At 37.8% G+C, this 17794-nt stretch overlaps 2 protein-coding genes across 2 annotated transcripts; both read right to left on the reverse strand.

Moving 5' to 3' along the window:
• Positions 1-548: 548 nt before the first annotated feature.
• On the reverse strand, positions 549-5032 carry noxo1a (NADPH oxidase organizer 1a). Its single transcript, XM_055184366.2, has 8 exons — positions 4876-5032; positions 4562-4642; positions 4238-4307; positions 3968-4151; positions 3517-3707; positions 3254-3364; positions 2935-3052; positions 549-1928 (listed from the first exon to the last, which is right to left on the reverse strand). The coding sequence occupies exons 1-8, from the start codon at positions 4939-4941 to the stop codon at positions 1337-1339; spliced, it is 1413 nt and encodes a 470-aa protein (XP_055040341.2). The 5' UTR covers positions 4942-5032; the 3' UTR covers positions 549-1336.
• Positions 5033-10570: 5538 nt separating this feature from the next.
• gid4 (GID complex subunit 4 homolog) lies at positions 10571-17511 on the reverse strand. The gene is made up of 6 exons (XM_055184376.2): positions 17115-17511; positions 16486-16545; positions 15615-15722; positions 15389-15490; positions 15162-15292; positions 10571-12520 (listed from the first exon to the last, which is right to left on the reverse strand). The coding sequence occupies exons 1-6, from the start codon at positions 17469-17471 to the stop codon at positions 12457-12459; spliced, it is 822 nt and encodes a 273-aa protein (XP_055040351.2). The 5' UTR covers positions 17472-17511; the 3' UTR covers positions 10571-12456.
• Between the last annotated feature and the right edge of the window lie 283 nt (positions 17512-17794).

Raw genomic sequence — 17794 nt, forward strand, 5'->3', positions numbered from 1 at the left:
GAACTTAAGTCTAATCAACTAGGATTTACCTGTCATTTCGACTATTTTGACAAGTGATGCTGTAACTTATTAAATCAAGCTGAATTTGCTTTAGTTAGGTCAACTTTATTTTATGGTTTATCCAAGTTGATTAAACTTGTAGGTGCAAAAAAAGTTTTTACAATGTGGTTAATTTGCATCTGTTTGCAAAAACATGTGTGTTAAACCTGTTAAATAAATATGATTAGTATGTAACCTCTTGGGGCCTTTCTGCCTCCACAACCAGTTTATCCACTTCCAAATGAATGCATGTGAAATGCACATAGGAATGCATTTTCACCTTAAAAAAGATCATTTGAACAATTATTTATAGATAGATAGATAAGAGAACAATTTAACATTATTTCAATGCATTTTTTGGCACCTTTAAATCAAAAATAAATCTAGCTTTAATTAGAAATAAAATCACTAAAAGCCATTTTAACGTTAGAAAAATAGTCCCTGACTGACTGACTGAACAGTAACAGAATATGTTTGTTATCGTAACAAAAAACACTGTAAACATTAAGCAACTTATAACTCATTATTACATACAGTACAGACACAACAGACTCAAGGTTATAATATTTTCATGTATATACATGTACAGGTATATAATGCATATGAGGCACAGGTGATCATTTCCACTATGGAAGGAACTTTTTAAGAAAAATAGGAGAGATATTGGAAATAAATAAATATTTGAAAAAATATATAAACAATATAAAATTTATATTCATGCTGTTTCTCTCATTTTCTATTTAGTTAAAAAATAATCTGTTATCATCCAGACAGAATTGCATCTAAAATACATAACTTACAGCTTTAGTATGGTTATATTCTCTATACCAAGATAAAAAGTTAAACTTTAAGGGGCGGTTACCCGGACAGGGTTTAGATAAATTCAGGACTAGGCCTTAGTTATACAAGTAGTTTTTTAACAAACAAACCTTACAATAAACAATACTGATGTGCATCTTGAGACAAAACAATGGCACTGATATAAGTGCAAGATGCTTTTGAATTAAAGCAGCTCAAATATGCATTAGGTTAAGCCCTGCCTGGGAAACCGCCCCGAAGTATTAATAGCATAAATGTGCAATTATCATTCAATTGCAAGAATCTTTCTTTAAGCTTCATTCTGATTAATGCCCATCAACTTAAGTATTTCAGCAATGCGTGAAACGTATTAAGTATAATTAAACACATTTGTTTCATACATGTTTCTAGTAACACAAAGCTTTCATTCCAGCAAACCAATCTGTATTCCTGGCAATGTCACATTCAGATTGCCATTCTTCTGAGTTCTGTTTTTTTCCTAACCGGTTCTCACCAAGTTCTTGCAAGTGACAGTGGTGCAGCGATTGAGTATCTCTTGAACTTTGGGTCTGGGTGGTACTTTGGGTGTGCCGGGCATCTTGGTGAGGCAGGGATCGGATATGCTGGCCGTCATCTTGATTTGGATGGCACTATCGGGGCTAAGGTTGCCTGAAGTCTTGGACGTTGGGGTATAACTCCGGAAGGATCTGTCCAGCGAATCGCTGCATGAAGAGCTGCCGTCATCACTGAAGCTTAATTCATCGCTGTCATCACTCAGACTGCCTTGCGGACCGCTCTCGGCAAATTCAACGCGGATGGATGGTGGAGTCTGGTGCCTTTTGCTCGTATCCCTGAGTACGGCCAGTGAGTGTGACATCTGCTTATCTCCAGGGGTCAGGGCCGTTCCTGAGGGCAGATACAGGTTGCCCTGGGATTTACTGAGCTCACGGTCGGAGACACCGGGAGCCTGAAGGGTTGAAAGGTCAAGGGTGGAGCTAGATTTCTCCTTCTGAAATGGCGTGATGCGAATCAGTGGGTTGTTGTAAGGTTGTAGGTACATAGATGGTATGTAACCAGCCTTTTGGTTGTATCTGAGGAATGAGAAAGGAGTCAGTCATTGATTCATTTAAATGAGGTAATAAATGTCTGTTTCATTCGTGTAAATTCGAGACTATAATAAACAAACCACCAACACTTCACAAAAAAATTAAGATGTTAGTGGAAAGTTTTTGCAGCATCTTACCCAAATTTAAATAGGACATTTTTTTAAGATGTAAAATAAATATTTGTTGTTCCCAGAGTATATAAAAATGTGCTGTTTTTGGGTGTGTCCTTTAAAATTCAAATGAGCTAATGAAATGCAAACACTGATCACCATAATGGTGCTTTGTTGAAATTGAAACTCAATTGTGCTGTCAATTAATTTCTCCCCCTCCCTCAAATGGCAGTGCTGTGGTTGGATAGTGCAGATTAAGGGGCGGTATTATTATAATAAGATCCCCTTTTGACATCACAAATTTCAAAGACGTATTTTTTTCACATGCTTGCAGAGAATGTTTTACCAAAACTAAGTTACTGGGTTGATCTTTACACATTTTTCTAGGTTGATAGAAGCACTGGGGACCCAATTATACCACTTAAACATGGGAAAAGTCATTTTCATAATATCTCCCCTTTAACGTAATAAAATGCTGGTTGTTTCAAGCCATGGTTGGGTAAGATATGGATAAACTCAACAATAAAGTTTAAATGACCCTACCCTGGGTTGTTTCAACTAAAAAAAGCTACACTATAAAAAATGCTGGGTTACTTTTAACCAGTATTGCTTCAAAAAAAGCTCAAGAGTGATGAACCAACCCATTGTTTGTATACGCATTGTTGGGTTAAATATTAACATTTTCTGGGTTAATTTAACCCAATGGCTGGCTTTGTCCCCTTTTGACCAAATGCTGGGTTGAAAATGTCAAATATAGATTTTTTTAGGTTAGCCAAATTCATATTTTACCCAACTAGGATTTGAAACAACCCACCATTGTATAGCAGTCTGTCTCACTGAATATCGTATGGTTTCCGGGTGTAAATGATAGGATGATTTACCTGATTAACCACCAGCCATTGTCAGATTTCTGTAATGCCTCCACCACCGCACCAATCTGAACAGATATCTCATCACTGTTTGTGGCTTTGTAACTTCGGGAAACAACATAGAGAACACCTGAGAAAACAAAATAGATGTCAGCATCTGTACAACGTGGTCAGATTTGCACTCACAAAACATTTTGTGTTATAAATCTCGACAACAAAGCTCAGTGGCAATCTTGCATTATACGCATTATGCATGCAGGTAATTTACTTGTAACAATGTTACAAAGTGCCAACAAACGGGCCTGATTTCCATGAAATACAGCTTGCTTACTTTCATCCTGTATCACATCAGCGTCATCATCATCGTCGTTCTCTGCCCTCACTAAGTATGGAGCTGGAAACCAGGCCAGATTTTTCGATTCATTCTCCACCAGCCACCATCCTAACAGGACAAAGTCAAGAATATCAACAAACAATAATGAACATTCCTGACACATTGTGTGAAAGTGTCATCTGCTTTTATTACAGGCAGATTCGATGCGTGTTCAAAGGTAAAGGCTTGCTATAGTTTTCGAATGAGTCATCATCTCTCACCTCCTTTGTCTTTGATGAGCACGTCCACAATCTCATCTGCTTTGACTTTAAAGGGTCGGTTTTTGGTGTCTTTGGTCTCGTAAGTAGCCAAGCATCGGTACATTTCAGTAACAAATGGTTGAGTTATGTCCCCGGCTGAAGATTTAACTCCATTTGTACCCAAAGACGTCTCTGATGGCATGATCACGATACTGCCGCACAAAACAGGCTTGTCATAAGATTGTAGAATTTCATAGCTACAGATAATTGTTGGTGACTACCATTCAGTTGCAATTGCAATGACATAAAGTGTTGGGTGATACTGGATAACAATGCGTACTACATTTATTAAGATATTTTTAATAGCTTTGATAAATTGACTAATATACTAATAGAAAACAAATGTAAAAAGTAAGTGACCCTAATCCTTTGAACAGTAGTGTATTTATTTGATCAGTTTTGTAGTATTTACCTGTTTTTTCTCAAGTCTGAATTTAGGTCCTGTGGATTTGGTTGGATGAACTGCATGAGTTCAGGGCTTTGGGAGATACGAGCGTCACTCTTGAGTAATTCAGTACAATATTCATCCAGAGCTTTTAACCTGAGCACCGACTTGCTCGGGTTCCACTTCTGCATGTTTTTAATGACTCGTACCGCTGCAAATGTAAATACATGTGAATGAAAATCTAAACACGTGCTTTAATTTTGCTAAACAGGTTTTAGGAGCAGGCAGATTGTTTACCTTTAAACTTGGGAACAATCCTTTCCGAACGTTTCATTGGATTTGAAGGGAATTTCTTCTTGAGTTGTCGCTGTGGTGATGAAAAAGAAATTGTTTTTCACTTGAATAAGAAATTTAAATAAAACACACTTTTAATAATACAGACAGACAGTTTTATTCTCAACAGAAAGTGATAAAAACCATATCAGAAAACATAACATATCAAAGAGCTGTAGGTTTCAAGATAGATTTATGGATAAAAAAGGAGTTTAGTTTTTATTCAAAAACAGTCTCTCTTTTCTGCAAAACTTGAATGCAGTGTAAAAAAAAAGGAACGAGACTCACATGCAAATTTTGAAAGTCTTTAAGGGACCTGTAGACAGTGATCTCATTTTGATCTGACCACAGAACAGTAGTCATGTACAACTGGAAAGAAGGTAAATGTTAGTGTATATATATAAAAGTTAACACTTTATTTTTGTAGTAAAATATTAAAACAAGAAGACCATATAACTTCTAATAGACTATTAGCACATTTTCCAAATAGTATTTATAGTTTTTAATGAAGCTGTTTGATATTACAATTAATTAAAAAGAAAATTAAATTGAATAAACAAGGGATGCAAACTTGAAATCTAAAAGGAAAAAAGACGTCTTACTTTATTTCTTTGTAAGTGCATCACACCAACAAGCCTAATATTGACCGGGTATCTTTGCTCGTCCATAGTGAGCCGGTAAAATGCTGTTTAGTTGTATTATATATTCACCACAGCTCTTCTCTGAGATCTGATGGATGCACATCTGCTCTTGACTTTTATACAAATCCGGATAGAGGCGTAGACTGACGCGCGCGCATCACCTGTGCACTCCGCACAGGCGCCCTCCTCTTCACCTGTGCGCTTTCACACAGGTACGCAATTTTCCAGAGAGTCCGATGTTACATCATCATGAAAGTATTCATCATAAAAGTTTCAGACTCGTTTAGATAAGAATCAACACTTATAGAAAAGAGAAAGGTGGATTAAATCATTTTACTTTAGTTTTAAAACACGCGAAATAGTCTAATCGCCTAATTTATTCAAATTAAACTTTTACTCATAACCATAATAAAACATAAAATGAAATGTAAGGAAAAGTACAGTTTTCATTTTTTAAACAATGTCATTAATGATTTTATGGTTTATATTTGCTATAGCAATACAGTGTATGGTAGATGGTTTCAGCAGGAACAACACAAACAAACGGCTTTCGTGGAACAAACGTAATTTCCGGTAAACTCTGCAAAGAATTATTAATGACAGGCACGTTGTTGAGTTACCTCAAAAAGTCCATTCATGGCTGTAGTGTAATCGTGTAATTTATCCAGGAAGAAGAATCAAAATTTGCAAGGGTGTGTTTTTATCAATAACCATATGCTGAACTCTTGGACTTTTTCTGTTTCAATGAAAAACAAATGTGACATCATCTGTAGGCTACACACCCAATCTTCAAAATGCCTTAACTAACATGAACAAATAATAAACAATATAGTTTACCAGCACATATTAATCATTGCTAATGTTAGGTAATGCTAATACAGTAGCCTATGTAGACTGTTTCATCGGGCGCACGTGCGGTGACACAATAAATGTCTGGTCCGAACTTTACTTCCGGTTTCTGTTTGTTTATTGGTCTGACTAGTTGCTGAAACTGAACTCTTAAACAAATACCTCGTCGAAAATGACAAATGTTTTGGGTTCCTATGTAATCTACGTGTTGTTTATTTTGCTTAAACTACTAGAAAAGGACTTGTTATTTATTCTTCGCAGAGTTTACCGGAAGTTACGTGATGACCACGAAAGCCATGTGTTTATGTTGTTACTGCTGAAACCGTCTATATATTTAAGCTCATGGTGCATTAATTAATGTTAAAGAGGACATTTCACAAGACTTTTTTTGTAAAATAAATCTTTGGTTTTCCCAGAGTACGTATGTGAAGTTTTAGCTCAAAATACCATATTATAAATTGACACCTTGTAGGTGTAAGCAAAAATGTGTGGTTTTAAAAGCAAATGAGGGGATGAAATGCAAACACTGATCGCCATAATGGTGGTTTGTTGAAATTAAAACTGCCGAAAACCGCCACAGGCCAATCGTGGTTATGAACCGTAACTAGGCGCAGGGGGTCCCTGTCACGCAACAAAGCGCCACTCACATGTTACTGTGTAAAATGTTAAAAATGTGATCGCCGTCTCTCCTCGTATTTACGAAACCAAAACATTTGTTATTTTCGACAAGTTCCAGAGTTCAGTTTAGCCACTAGTCAGACCATTAAACAAACAGAGACCTAAAGTTAAGTTCAGTCCTTACTTATAATAACATATTGCTAATACGATTTGTGTTCATTTATTTACTCACGTTACACGGCAAGCAGGCGTGTAAAAAGTGGGATAATGTAGGCCTACATCCAGCTGTTATGACAAAATCTTTTTCCATACATAGGCCTATAACATACATTTGAATGTATTTAGGGAATATAAGGGAATGTAAAAGACATTTAAAAATAACTTTTTAAAAAATGGATTTAGATAGAAGCCTACATGCACTAAATATCATCAAATTAAATGGAGGCTGCTGTAAATGGCATCTTGTGGTAACAACTGCAAGTTTTCACATTTTGCATTTTTGACTTACATTATTTACTTAGCACTAAAAGCAGCTATCACTTTAAAGCAGTTACTATCACTGTAACAGGAAAATGATGTTGTCATATAGCCAGATCAGGAAAACAGTAAAACTCTAGACATTCAAGGAAGCTGATGATGACAAAAAGAGTTTATAAGAAGCATTAAGGAAACAGAAGGCATTGGTTTCATTTCAACATTTGCCCAATCATAGACACCTTAATGTTTTATTGACACAGCTCACTCGCTTAAAAAATCCTTTACTTCTGACTCACTGAAAACACATCTCACCATCGAATAATCAAATGTAAATAGTACATCTGTTTCAGAGACTTAGATTTATCTATGCATGTTGTTATTTAGTGTTAGTATTGACAAATAGGGTTTCCTACAAAAGTAAACATCAAAGCATGTAAAGCATTTGCATTTGAAGATCAGGCCAAGATGTCACAAAATTATTGTATTTGATTGTCTCCTAACATAGACTGTCTGAAATGACCATTGAGCCTTTTCCACTTTTTCAGTTTTCGAAACTGATACCTGTATGAAGAGTTACGCAAGCCTTACACAATCGATAGTGATGAGTAACTGTTAACCATGCAGGAGTGCTGACGTGAATATTCCTTGAGAACCCTAACTAGCACCTTGCAGCAGTTACTATAATCAAAGTTGCTTTGCTTTAATGTAAAAATGATAACATGTTGTTGTTTTTTACATTGGCACTCTGAATAGTGCAGCACATACAGTGTATAAAGTTGTGTTTTGTTTATAGAATCTCTGTGTGTGTGGTTAATGTTGAAGTTATTTGACATTGTAATTTCTGTGATTACTAGTTCTATCAACACTGTAATGTTAACATTAAACTGTTAATTCCTGTTATGAATAATATGGATTGTTTCTGACTGAAATACAATGGAAAACAAGTTCTTACAGTGACTCACATGACGTATATAATAGATATAAAAGCAAGGCGTATATGAATGGCCATAAACAGTCACGTCAAAAAGTCCATTCATGGCAGTAGGTCAAATGCTGTAATCGTGTAATTTACCCAGGAAGAAAACGAATAATTTTCAGGGGTGTGTTTTTATCAATACCCAACAGTATCTATTTATATGCTGAACGATTCCTTGGACTTTTCTGTTTCAATGAAAAACAAATGTAGCATAATCTGTACACACCCAATCTTCAGTGCATTAGTAAATGCCTTAAATAACATAAACAAACAATGAACAATATCGTTTATCAGCACGTATAAATTAATGTTAGTTAATGCAAATACAGCTATGCATGTTAGTTCATGGTGCATTAATTCATGTTAAAGGGGACATTTCACCAGACTTTTTTAAGATGAAATATAAATCTTTGGTTTCCCCAGAGGTGCATATGTAAAGTTTTAGCTGAAAATACCTCACAGATAATTTATTATAGCATGTTAAAATTTCCACTTTATAGAAGTGAGCACAAATGTGTCCTTTTAAAAGCAACTGAGCTGATGAAATGCAAACACTGATTGCCATAATAGTGGTTTGTTGAAATTGAAACTCAATTGTGCTGTCAATTATTTTCTCTCTCTCTCTCTATGATCCCCTTCTGACATCACAAGGAGAGCCACATTTTAATGACCTGATTCTTCTCATGCTTACAGAGAATGGTTTACCAAAACTAAGTTACAGACTTCTTCATAAGTTAATAGAAGCACTGGGGAACCAATTATAGACCTTAAATATGCAAAAAGATTTTCACATGATGTGTCCTCTTTAATAGTTACAACTTTTAATTTGATAAATGCTGTAGAAGTATTGTTTATTGATAGTTCATGTTAGTTAATGCATTAAAGGCGCAGTGTGTAAATTTTAGATGGATCATTTGACAGAAATGCAATATAATATACATAACTATATTATCAGTGGTGTATAAAGGTCTTACACAATGAAGGGTATTGTTTTTATTACCTTAGAATAAGACGTTTTTATCTACATACACCGCGGGTCTTACATGAAAGCCGCCATTTTGCACCATCATGTTTCTCTACGGTGCGTTTGTCACTATGTCGTCTCAGATGATGACATGCTTGTCCTGTTATCAGTACCATAGCTTCTCTATGCTATTTGAAAGGAAGGGGTGCAATACCAAACCTCACCACTAGATGCTGCTAAAATCTACACACTGCACCTTTAAGTAAGGGTTAATAAATACAACCTTAAAGTGTTACCAAAAATGTTTATCTTTTGTGAATCGATAGTATTCACTGTATTTTGGATACGATTTCATTCTGAACACAAACCAATAAACCACTTCAAAATATTTGGAGACCCTCCACCTATAACTTCTACCAAATAAAATATACTAGAGCTTGGCAAACTAAACAGATATTTGTTACAAAAATAAGAAATATCTTGATTTTTACTTTTTTGTCTTATTTAGATTTACTTTGTCTTATTGCAAGTCATCTTAAGGAATAGTTCACCCAAAAATGTTTTTGTTTTTTTGTTACAAACCTGTATACATTTCTTTCCAATCATGACCCATTCACTTCCATAGTATTCTTGTATCCTACTATGGAAGTGAATGGGGCTCGATTAGTTTGGTTACAAACATTCCTGAAAATATCTTCATTCTTGTTTATCAGTACAAAAAAGCGTACACAGGTTTGTAACAACATAAGAGTGGAAAAATGACAGAAGCTTCTTCTTTTGGGTGAACTATCCCTGTAAGGCCCCATTGAAAGTTTGCTGAGGCCCTCTAGTTGCAGGTTGACTACGCCATCTAGTGTTTGAGAAAGCCGCTTATCATTACACTAGCATTTCCATATACAAGTCCAAAAAAAGCTGGGCCACAAATGTTTATATTTGACCCAACATTAGGTTGAAACAACCCATAAGTTAAATTACGGTTCATGTAATTTCTAATGCTGGGTTGAAAATAAATAATGCTTCACAAAAGCAAAGTGCAGGGTTCCCACACTTTAGTTAACTTCAAATTCAAGGACCTTTCAAGGACTTTCCAGGTCCAATACCCTCAAATTCAAGGACTAAATGGGGGGACACATTTCAAGTGAGAGCAAGGTTACGTTGTGTTACCTTTTAAGGGAACTCGCGCTGCGTCACTGTGATGACACTTTGGGGACGCCTCCAAGGGTAAGTGCGTTTGAGTGTGTATATCATATCAAATTCAACCAATGGTGAGGCTTACGACAAAGACAGGGTGACGCGGGAGCCAGGAAGTATATCGCTATCTGAAACATTCCCAAAGACGGCGTTACAGGGACGCAGGAAGTATGGTAAGGGAGATGCAGCGTCTCGTTCCCTTCTCAGGGAACAACAGTTACATACGTAACCCGAGACGTTTTCATGTGTCAAACACAAATATGCAAAAAAGCATTTTGGTATGAATCAACATTCGCATATAGAATATAAACATTTAAAGCGAACAGTTTCGCACGTGTGCTTAGAATTTTTATGATTTTATCCTACACTACACAGGGAATATGGATTTTTTTCCAGAAAACTTCCAACGACCTGTATCTATGCATGTATATTTTCAAAAACATTCCAGGGCCTGGAATACCCCCCAGATTCACAAACCCCCAAGGACCCGTGGGAACCCTGAAAGTGATTTTAAAAAAAAATTCCCTTTGTTGATTTGTATTTTGAATCCATCCAGAAGTACATCAGACAAAAGCAGAAAATGTCTCTGAGAAGTCTTTATTTTCTTATATTCCTTTGTGCCAATAAAAAGATGACTTATTTTAGGTAAATCAATCATGTACACCACAAACATAGCTCTATTATGTACATCTCTCTTATGTCCTGTAACAGTGTATGCGCTCTGGCCATTCATTTCCTTAACATTTATTCAAATAAATCTTTAAACACAAACATCCCACAAGCAAACATTTCTGAAACCTTTGCTTTTGTTGAGGAGAAAAACCCTCCAAATGTATTAAGGTGAAGATTACCACACATGCCAAATATTTGGGGGGTGTTGTAAAGATTTCGCATGGGAATTATGTCTCACAAAAGTCTAACGTTTTTCCAACTAAACCTGGGCACGTGTGACCAAAAACCGAGAATAAATTCTCTTTCACACGTACAAAACGCTGAGATGTTGAATAATTATTCTGTTATTAAATATTCGCTAGTCTACTGTTAAAAAGGAGGTCAGGACAATAAGGTACAGCATCCTTACATTTTAAACACTTTCATGAACGCTCACATTCACTTGCCATTCAAATATTCTTCATCTCTCTCTCTGTACAGAGCTTAATCGACTTGAGTGCTTACAAAATAGACAAATATCTGACTTTTAAGGCAAAGGGTTCGACTAAAGCTTGAATAGTTTAATCTGGGTATCACGTAGCTTCATCTCATCAAACAGGCGATCGTTCGACATCGCCCCAAAAGAGGACTGTTTTTGTGTTGCTAGACTCGGAAGAGATGTAGATGGGTGCCGTTGCAGCTAGGTGGCGCACTCGCACCTGTGCGGTCTGTGCCATGGCAACAGATGAGGACCAGCTGCCATCTTAATATCAACTCAAATTTGGAGATGTGAAGGGGTTGCACTGCCCACCATCTCTCGTCTGTTTGCTTGCATCTTCCAGTGAAAACACCTATCCATTATATGACATCACCAAAGGTCTGCTTTCTGATTGGCCGAGCGTGAATATCAATCAATACTCTCTGAGCTGTTACTTTTAAAGTGAACATGTGATTATTGTCAAAATCTAAGATACGTTAGATTCTTATGAGCTGAGATTCTTCAGGTTGCATAGCAAAACAAGGAGCGCAGAATTACCGGATAATCAGAAAGAAAAGTTTCACCCAAAGCAGCTTTACGCATAGCTTTACCACTATGGGATAATATTTATATATAGATCTCTTTCCGAAACACCCGACTCCATTTCATTTCATAATAAAAATAACACACAAAGAAGCGAAGGACTCGACTGTTAACTATGTGAATTTCGATGATACAGCGTCTGGAAAGAGAGCAGCGAATCTCTGTATCCATTATTTATAAGATCGAGTCGCTGCCGATCCTCAATCGCATGCTGCATCTTTGATAAGCCAGCAAAAGACGTCTGAATACACGGTGCCGACCACAGTCTGTAAATTTGCATTTTCTTCGTAGTCTTTTATACAGATTAATTAAAAAATAAATTAAAACTCATTTCTGAAAAATGGCCGTGCTATCAAATGACAAGGCAAAAACGAAAATCACTTAAACGATTGGCTTCTCCACTCAGCGCAAAGGAAATAAAGTGATTTCAATCCCGAAACATTAAGGATAAAAATGGTTTTCTAAGATGACTGGAGGACAAAAGCTTTTAAAAACTCAAACATAAAAGAAAAAACCAAACGCTAACACTGCTGCAAATCCCAATATCTCCTTCAACACCGGCTTGTGGAGACGGTCTCCCGAAAGAGCTCTCCGTGCCATCATCCGTGTGTCTAAACCTCAGATTTATTCTTTCGGTGAGGGGACAGGTCCGGCGAGTCCTTGGAGTAATAACGAGATAGTTCCTCTCTTAGCTTTTGTCCGGCGTAGTTTCACCCTCTCTCTGGGACACAAGTGTCACCGGAACTCATATATGGGTGCGCTGTGCTCGGGAACATGGGTGAGGTTTAAAGACTGATACCTGTAATAACAATGTGAGAGAAAGAGGCCGAATTAAAACTAAAGCAGAGCTGAACAATGTTTGTTTCATTGGTAACATATAAATGTTATTCTTTTTATTTGGCCTCCAAGTATTCGAAAGACCAAACCAGCGCACTGCTTTGGCTAGTTCCTGTGTAACAATGTTTGACTATGGGTATAAAGTTATTAATATTTTAGCAGAATCTCAATGAGGAGGTTTTTTGCATCATCACGCAAAAAAGCTCCTCGTGGATACAGGAAGCTATTTTTAGGGCAGGGAAAAATATCATTCTCAGACTTTAACAAAATAACATCAATTTGGGAGATTTTCCTGAATAGGTTCTTAAAGGACAAGTTCGTTATTTTACATTTAAAGTCCTGTTTTCAGATTGTTTATGATGAAATAGAACGGTTTTGACTGAAATTTGGACATATGATGCTGTCCCGAAATCGCTGCAAAAGATGCTTTCCAACAGGTTTTATCGTAGTTTTTGGCCAACTCCATTGACTTGTATTAGATGTGCTGTGAGGTATTACTCCGTGCCAGGAACCTTCTTTGTATTCTTGCAATTGGCAAAGGCGGATTATCGCCACCCACTGGGCTGGAGTGTCTATTATTCAAGCTCTCCGCGGAAGAATATACGGGTGTGAGGCGTTTGGAAAAATAGGTCCACAAGTTTACAACAAATGCTAAAACACCTGTTGGAAAGCATCTTTTGCAGCGACTTTTGTGTGAGCATATCTTTGTAAATTAAAGTTTTTATGTTTTTAAGTGTTTATTTCACAGTAACAGAATATCCCGTAATACCGCCCAGCTTATTGATAAATAATCAATACTTATTCCAATAAAAACCATATAAGTAAAAATCTAATTGAATTGTAGTTGGACGCTTGAACATTTGAGTTTACTCGCTTCATTCGCGCGTGAAATTCTAGTAATTTGAGACATTCACGAGGAAATCCGCGCCATGGGAGGGGTTTCTGCGACTCTGCTGAGACTCCGCTCGCTTCCTGTAATCACGTCACTACTACAGTAAGATCCTGATTGGTTAACGCGGCGTGGAAATCCACCGAAGTTCAGATTCTTCAACTTGTGCGTTTCCCGCGGCAACGCTCAATTCGCTCGTAACACGCCGCGCCTTCTGCGCGTTCTGCGCCGCAGGATGCCTAATTGTGTCTTTGCATTGACTTTACATGTAAATCACCCTCGCTTGCCACCTCTACCGCGGCTGGTGTAAACGCAGCATTAGACAGATATATCTTGTATTTTAATTATGTATCTACTACAATCTTATCATGGTTAAAATACAGTAGCTGCGCACCCACTGTATAAAATAAAAAGTTGGTTCAACTTAAAAAAGTAAGTTACCTTGTTGCCTTAAAATTTGGTTAATTCAACTTAAAGGTGACATAGAATGATTGAACAAGTATTTATCCTTGTTCTGTGATGTGACGTGTAGACAAAAATGTTTTTGTTTGGGTCTGTAATGCCTTAGAAGCTTCCTAAAAACCTCTCTCAGATAGCTCTATTAGGGTGGGGGATTTTAAACAAGTGGTTTTGCACCTATTTGGCTCCCCCTACTGGCTTAACTTGCAATCTCATTACTGATTGGCTGACTTTGCTGCCACTCAAAAAATGTAGCCAATTATTTTAAAGTGGAGGGGCAGTTAGATGCCTGTGATGTCATAAGCATCAGTTTTTCAGATTGGGCAGTTTTCTGGCTGACATTTCTAAAAGAGGAATTTCTATGAGACTGAGGGGCTGTCCACACGGAGACGCGTATCACTGCATACGTATAAATTTGTTATCGTATTGGCGTTTCATCCACACGGATCCGGCGTTTTAGGAGACTTAATCCGCTATTTTTTGAAACCGGGTCCTAAAGTGGATAAATCTGAAACCGACACCCTTGCGGTTTCGTCTGTACAGCCAATCCGTATATTATGTGAAGCGAAAACATCATCACATCACGTGTTGGAAGCGTCACACGTAACAGCAACAACAATAACGGTGGACTACGTGATTGTGTTCGTGCTACAGAAGCTACTAAAGCCTACTAGCTGTATTACAGCAAAATCTATTGCTTCTATGCAATTGTGGTGAGCAACAAGCGATAATGGACAACACCATACGTTGGTTATGCGCATGCTCAAAGTTTTCTTCTCCGTGTATAGTGTATATCTGTGGCAGAATTACAGCGCCCCATACTGGTCCGGCATATATACTACACCGCTTTCAGTCGGTTTCAGTGGTTTCGTGTTTACGGATTATTTTTTTAGAGCAAGGGAAAAAAATTATCGGATAGGGAATGCACCGGCTTCGTGTGGACATAGCCTGAGATGTTTAGCACTTTTTGTACGTTTGTGAATGTGGGTAGACTACCATTATTCAACAAAGACAAGGTAAAAATGGTTTTTCATTTTCTGTCCCCTTTAAAAACATTAGTTGACAACATTTTTACACAACTTTTTTGATTTAACTACTATTTAACTCAGAAACATTGAATTAACAAAAAATTTAAGGCAACCAGGTAATCTACTTTAAGTTGAACCCGCAAATCTTGGTACTGAGCCCCAGTATGTTTAGGTTAAGACTAGAGATATTCAGTGTGTGTCTAAGCACAAGTAGAGTACACAGGTACCATTCAGAGCTTCTGTGGTAGTAGTAGCCCTCTATAGTGGCTGTGGACTTCTGGAAGCAGATGTAGTAGAAGCCAGCGAAGGAAGCGCCGCTGATGTCTTTGATTGTGTGATCTGGAACTAAAAACTGCTCCTGAATCAAACAAACAAACAACACAGCAAATGTAGTTGCATTTATTTCACTACATCTGTATAAATGGAGTGGCATCATGTGTGTCATGTACGGCACCTTCCACCGCATGAAGACGTAATCGCTGTTCTTTAGTTCTTCATAGTCAAAATCATCAGAGTTAAAGCTTTTTGCATACTGATAAAACGCCTGAAACTTCCCCTGAAATGAAACAAATTTTGCAGATTACTTCCATCTCTGACATCACGATGCAAAATGACTCATAATCACAATTTATATAACAGCATTACGGACACATTATGTCATGATTCATAGCTAATATTACCCAGTGTTTACGGTCAACGTCCTCATCTGCATCCCATTTCCGGGTTAAGAAGGGGCGTTTCTTGCTTATAATTTCCCCGGCAAAGAATGTAGTGAGGGTGGGATATTCCTACAGAGAGAAAGGTTTACACCAGACATAAATAAAGTGAATAAATCACGCTATTTACGCATAGTTTGGACGCTAGAACAATTTGAGTTCACTCGCTTTATTCGCACAACACGAATACGCTCAATTTGCTGGCTTTAGCTAGCATGTAGTCTCAATATGTAAAAATAAATTCTTACAAATTACCAGATTATTATGCTGCGTTTACACCAGCCGCGGTAGAGGCACTTGCCCCTCCCACAAGTAGCTGATTTTGCCTCTGAAGTGCGTCAAATGCTTGCTTTTTCCGCACGTCTACTTCGCTCTACACGCGCGAATGCATTCAAACTGTTCAAGCGGCAAAATATGCGCGATTTTGACGCCTGAAACGCGGTTGGTGTAAACGCAGCATTAGACCGACCTCCTCACTCACTTTCTTCCAAGCAAGACCCTTTTTATTCCTGCCTAAACTTTTATCGACTAGATCACCCAAACTTAACGCTTCATTCGCGTCTGGTGTAAACACACCATTATGGTCTAGATTAAGTGACAGCTGGATTTAACAACCGGGGTAGTGACAACTCTACTACTAGTTAGTTGTTGTATTAATGATGACATCACAAAAAGTGTGTATTGTCAGGTGACTTGAGTGCACCACAAATGGTGGAGAGTTGTATCAGCACTATTATCATATAGTAATATGTGATGTCACAGGCGTTCATATATTGGCTATTTTATTGCTACAAGACTATAAAAGCTATACTGTGATGTCACAAAAATGTCTCACCTCCGTCAGACCTTTGATCTTGAGGTATCCACACAGGTAAGAGTCCTCCATAGTCACATGCTGTGGGTCAAAAACAAAGCAGTTACTCTCATGATGTCCTTGGCAAAACTCCAGACTACAGTAATAAAACCGCGAATGTGGGCCTAAACAACAAACTTAAACGAAAGCACCATTAGGTTACATACATGAAAATCTGACCCCCATGTCCCCTAGTTTAAATGTGCTCAGTGGAATGCAGTATTAAAGGTAGATACTTATTTAACAATATGCATTGATATACAACTACATATTATGTACAGTCATCCACAAATATAACACAGCCACACACATAAACAACTATAGTCCAACTGTGTATCTCACTGCTAGAACACTAAGAAGTCGAGAAATCTAGTGTGCTGCCAACCCAAAAAGCAATTTTGAACACCATGGAATAGCAACGTAGTATTCTGCATACTTAGAAATCATTTTAAGTATATATAACTCAAAGCCCAGTTCGCTATGCAGATCTACACAGATATTCTGGCACGTCACAGGCGCGTGTCGTGTGTTTTGAAATCACGGGTGCATTGAAGCCCTAAAATAAACAGGCAGCACTCTAGGTAGTCATCGACAGCTCGCACAATGTTTACCTGCAGCACCACCTCGACATCATAAGAATTTCCTTTGCTCTTCTGGTGTCCACGGAACTGAGAGCCGCTGTACAGCAGAGACGTGTTGACGCCGGGCTGATGGGTATTAATCGGCGGGGGCGGAACGAGAGAGGCCGAGGCCATACAGGCCATCGACAAGCCCTGACAGCGGTCGGTACGGACCGGCATATTGGATCGCTCCCGCGGGCCACAAACAGCCTCACGTCGCTTATTTGATCCACTGGAAGAGGAGAAAACGCGACGCTGTCGGCACCGTGTGTGAGTTTCGGAGTTTCTCCCGCAGGACGTGCGTTTACGTCCCGTAGCGTGGAATGAAGACGCGCAACAGCGCGTCATGTGACCCAGCACCTGATCAGTGATTGGATGACGGACTTTGAATCGTTATAACACTGAATGCTCATTGGCTAGTTGGGAGACGGGATATGAAGTTTTATTTATTGGAAGTGCGGCAGTACATTTGTTACTGTTGATGTAAGAGTTTCTTAAACATGTGTTAATCTGTATAAAAAGAAAAATTAGTATATAAGTATATAAGTTTCAATCGTATAGGGGTAAAAAATTACATTTAAAATTCGGACACACAAAATACACCGCAAGGGCTGTTTATGTCAACAGAAAAATATGAGTAATTCCCTCTCGCTATATAAATATATTATTTT

The sequence above is a fragment of the Misgurnus anguillicaudatus genome, chromosome 19 (genome assembly GCF_027580225.2).
Source record: "Misgurnus anguillicaudatus chromosome 19, ASM2758022v2, whole genome shotgun sequence".
Classification (NCBI taxonomy): domain Eukaryota; kingdom Metazoa; phylum Chordata; class Actinopteri; order Cypriniformes; family Cobitidae; genus Misgurnus; species Misgurnus anguillicaudatus.

Bases quoted from the DNA above. Each gene is read 5' to 3' on its own strand.
- gid4 (XM_055184376.2), bottom strand. From the start codon at position 17,471: ATGACGCGCTGTTGCGCGTCTTCATTCCACGCTACGGGACGTAAACGC. The intron at 15,723-16,485 runs GTGAGACATTTT...TTCTCTCTGTAG, and splicing joins AGATCAAAGGTCTGACGGAG to GAATATCCCACCCTCACTAC. The intron at 15,491-15,614 runs GTAATATTAGCT...GTTTCATTTCAG, and splicing joins ACGTTGACCGTAAACACTGG to GGGAAGTTTCAGGCGTTTTA.
- noxo1a (XM_055184366.2), bottom strand. From the start codon at position 4,941: ATGGACGAGCAAAGATACCCGGTCAATATTAGGCTTGTTGGTGTGATG. The intron at 4,643-4,875 runs GTAAGACGTCTT...CCTTCTTTCCAG, and splicing joins TGCACTTACAAAGAAATAAA to TTGTACATGACTACTGTTCT. The intron at 3,365-3,516 runs GTGAGAGATGAT...TTGTCCTGTTAG, and splicing joins GCTCATCAAAGACAAAGGAG to GATGGTGGCTGGTGGAGAAT.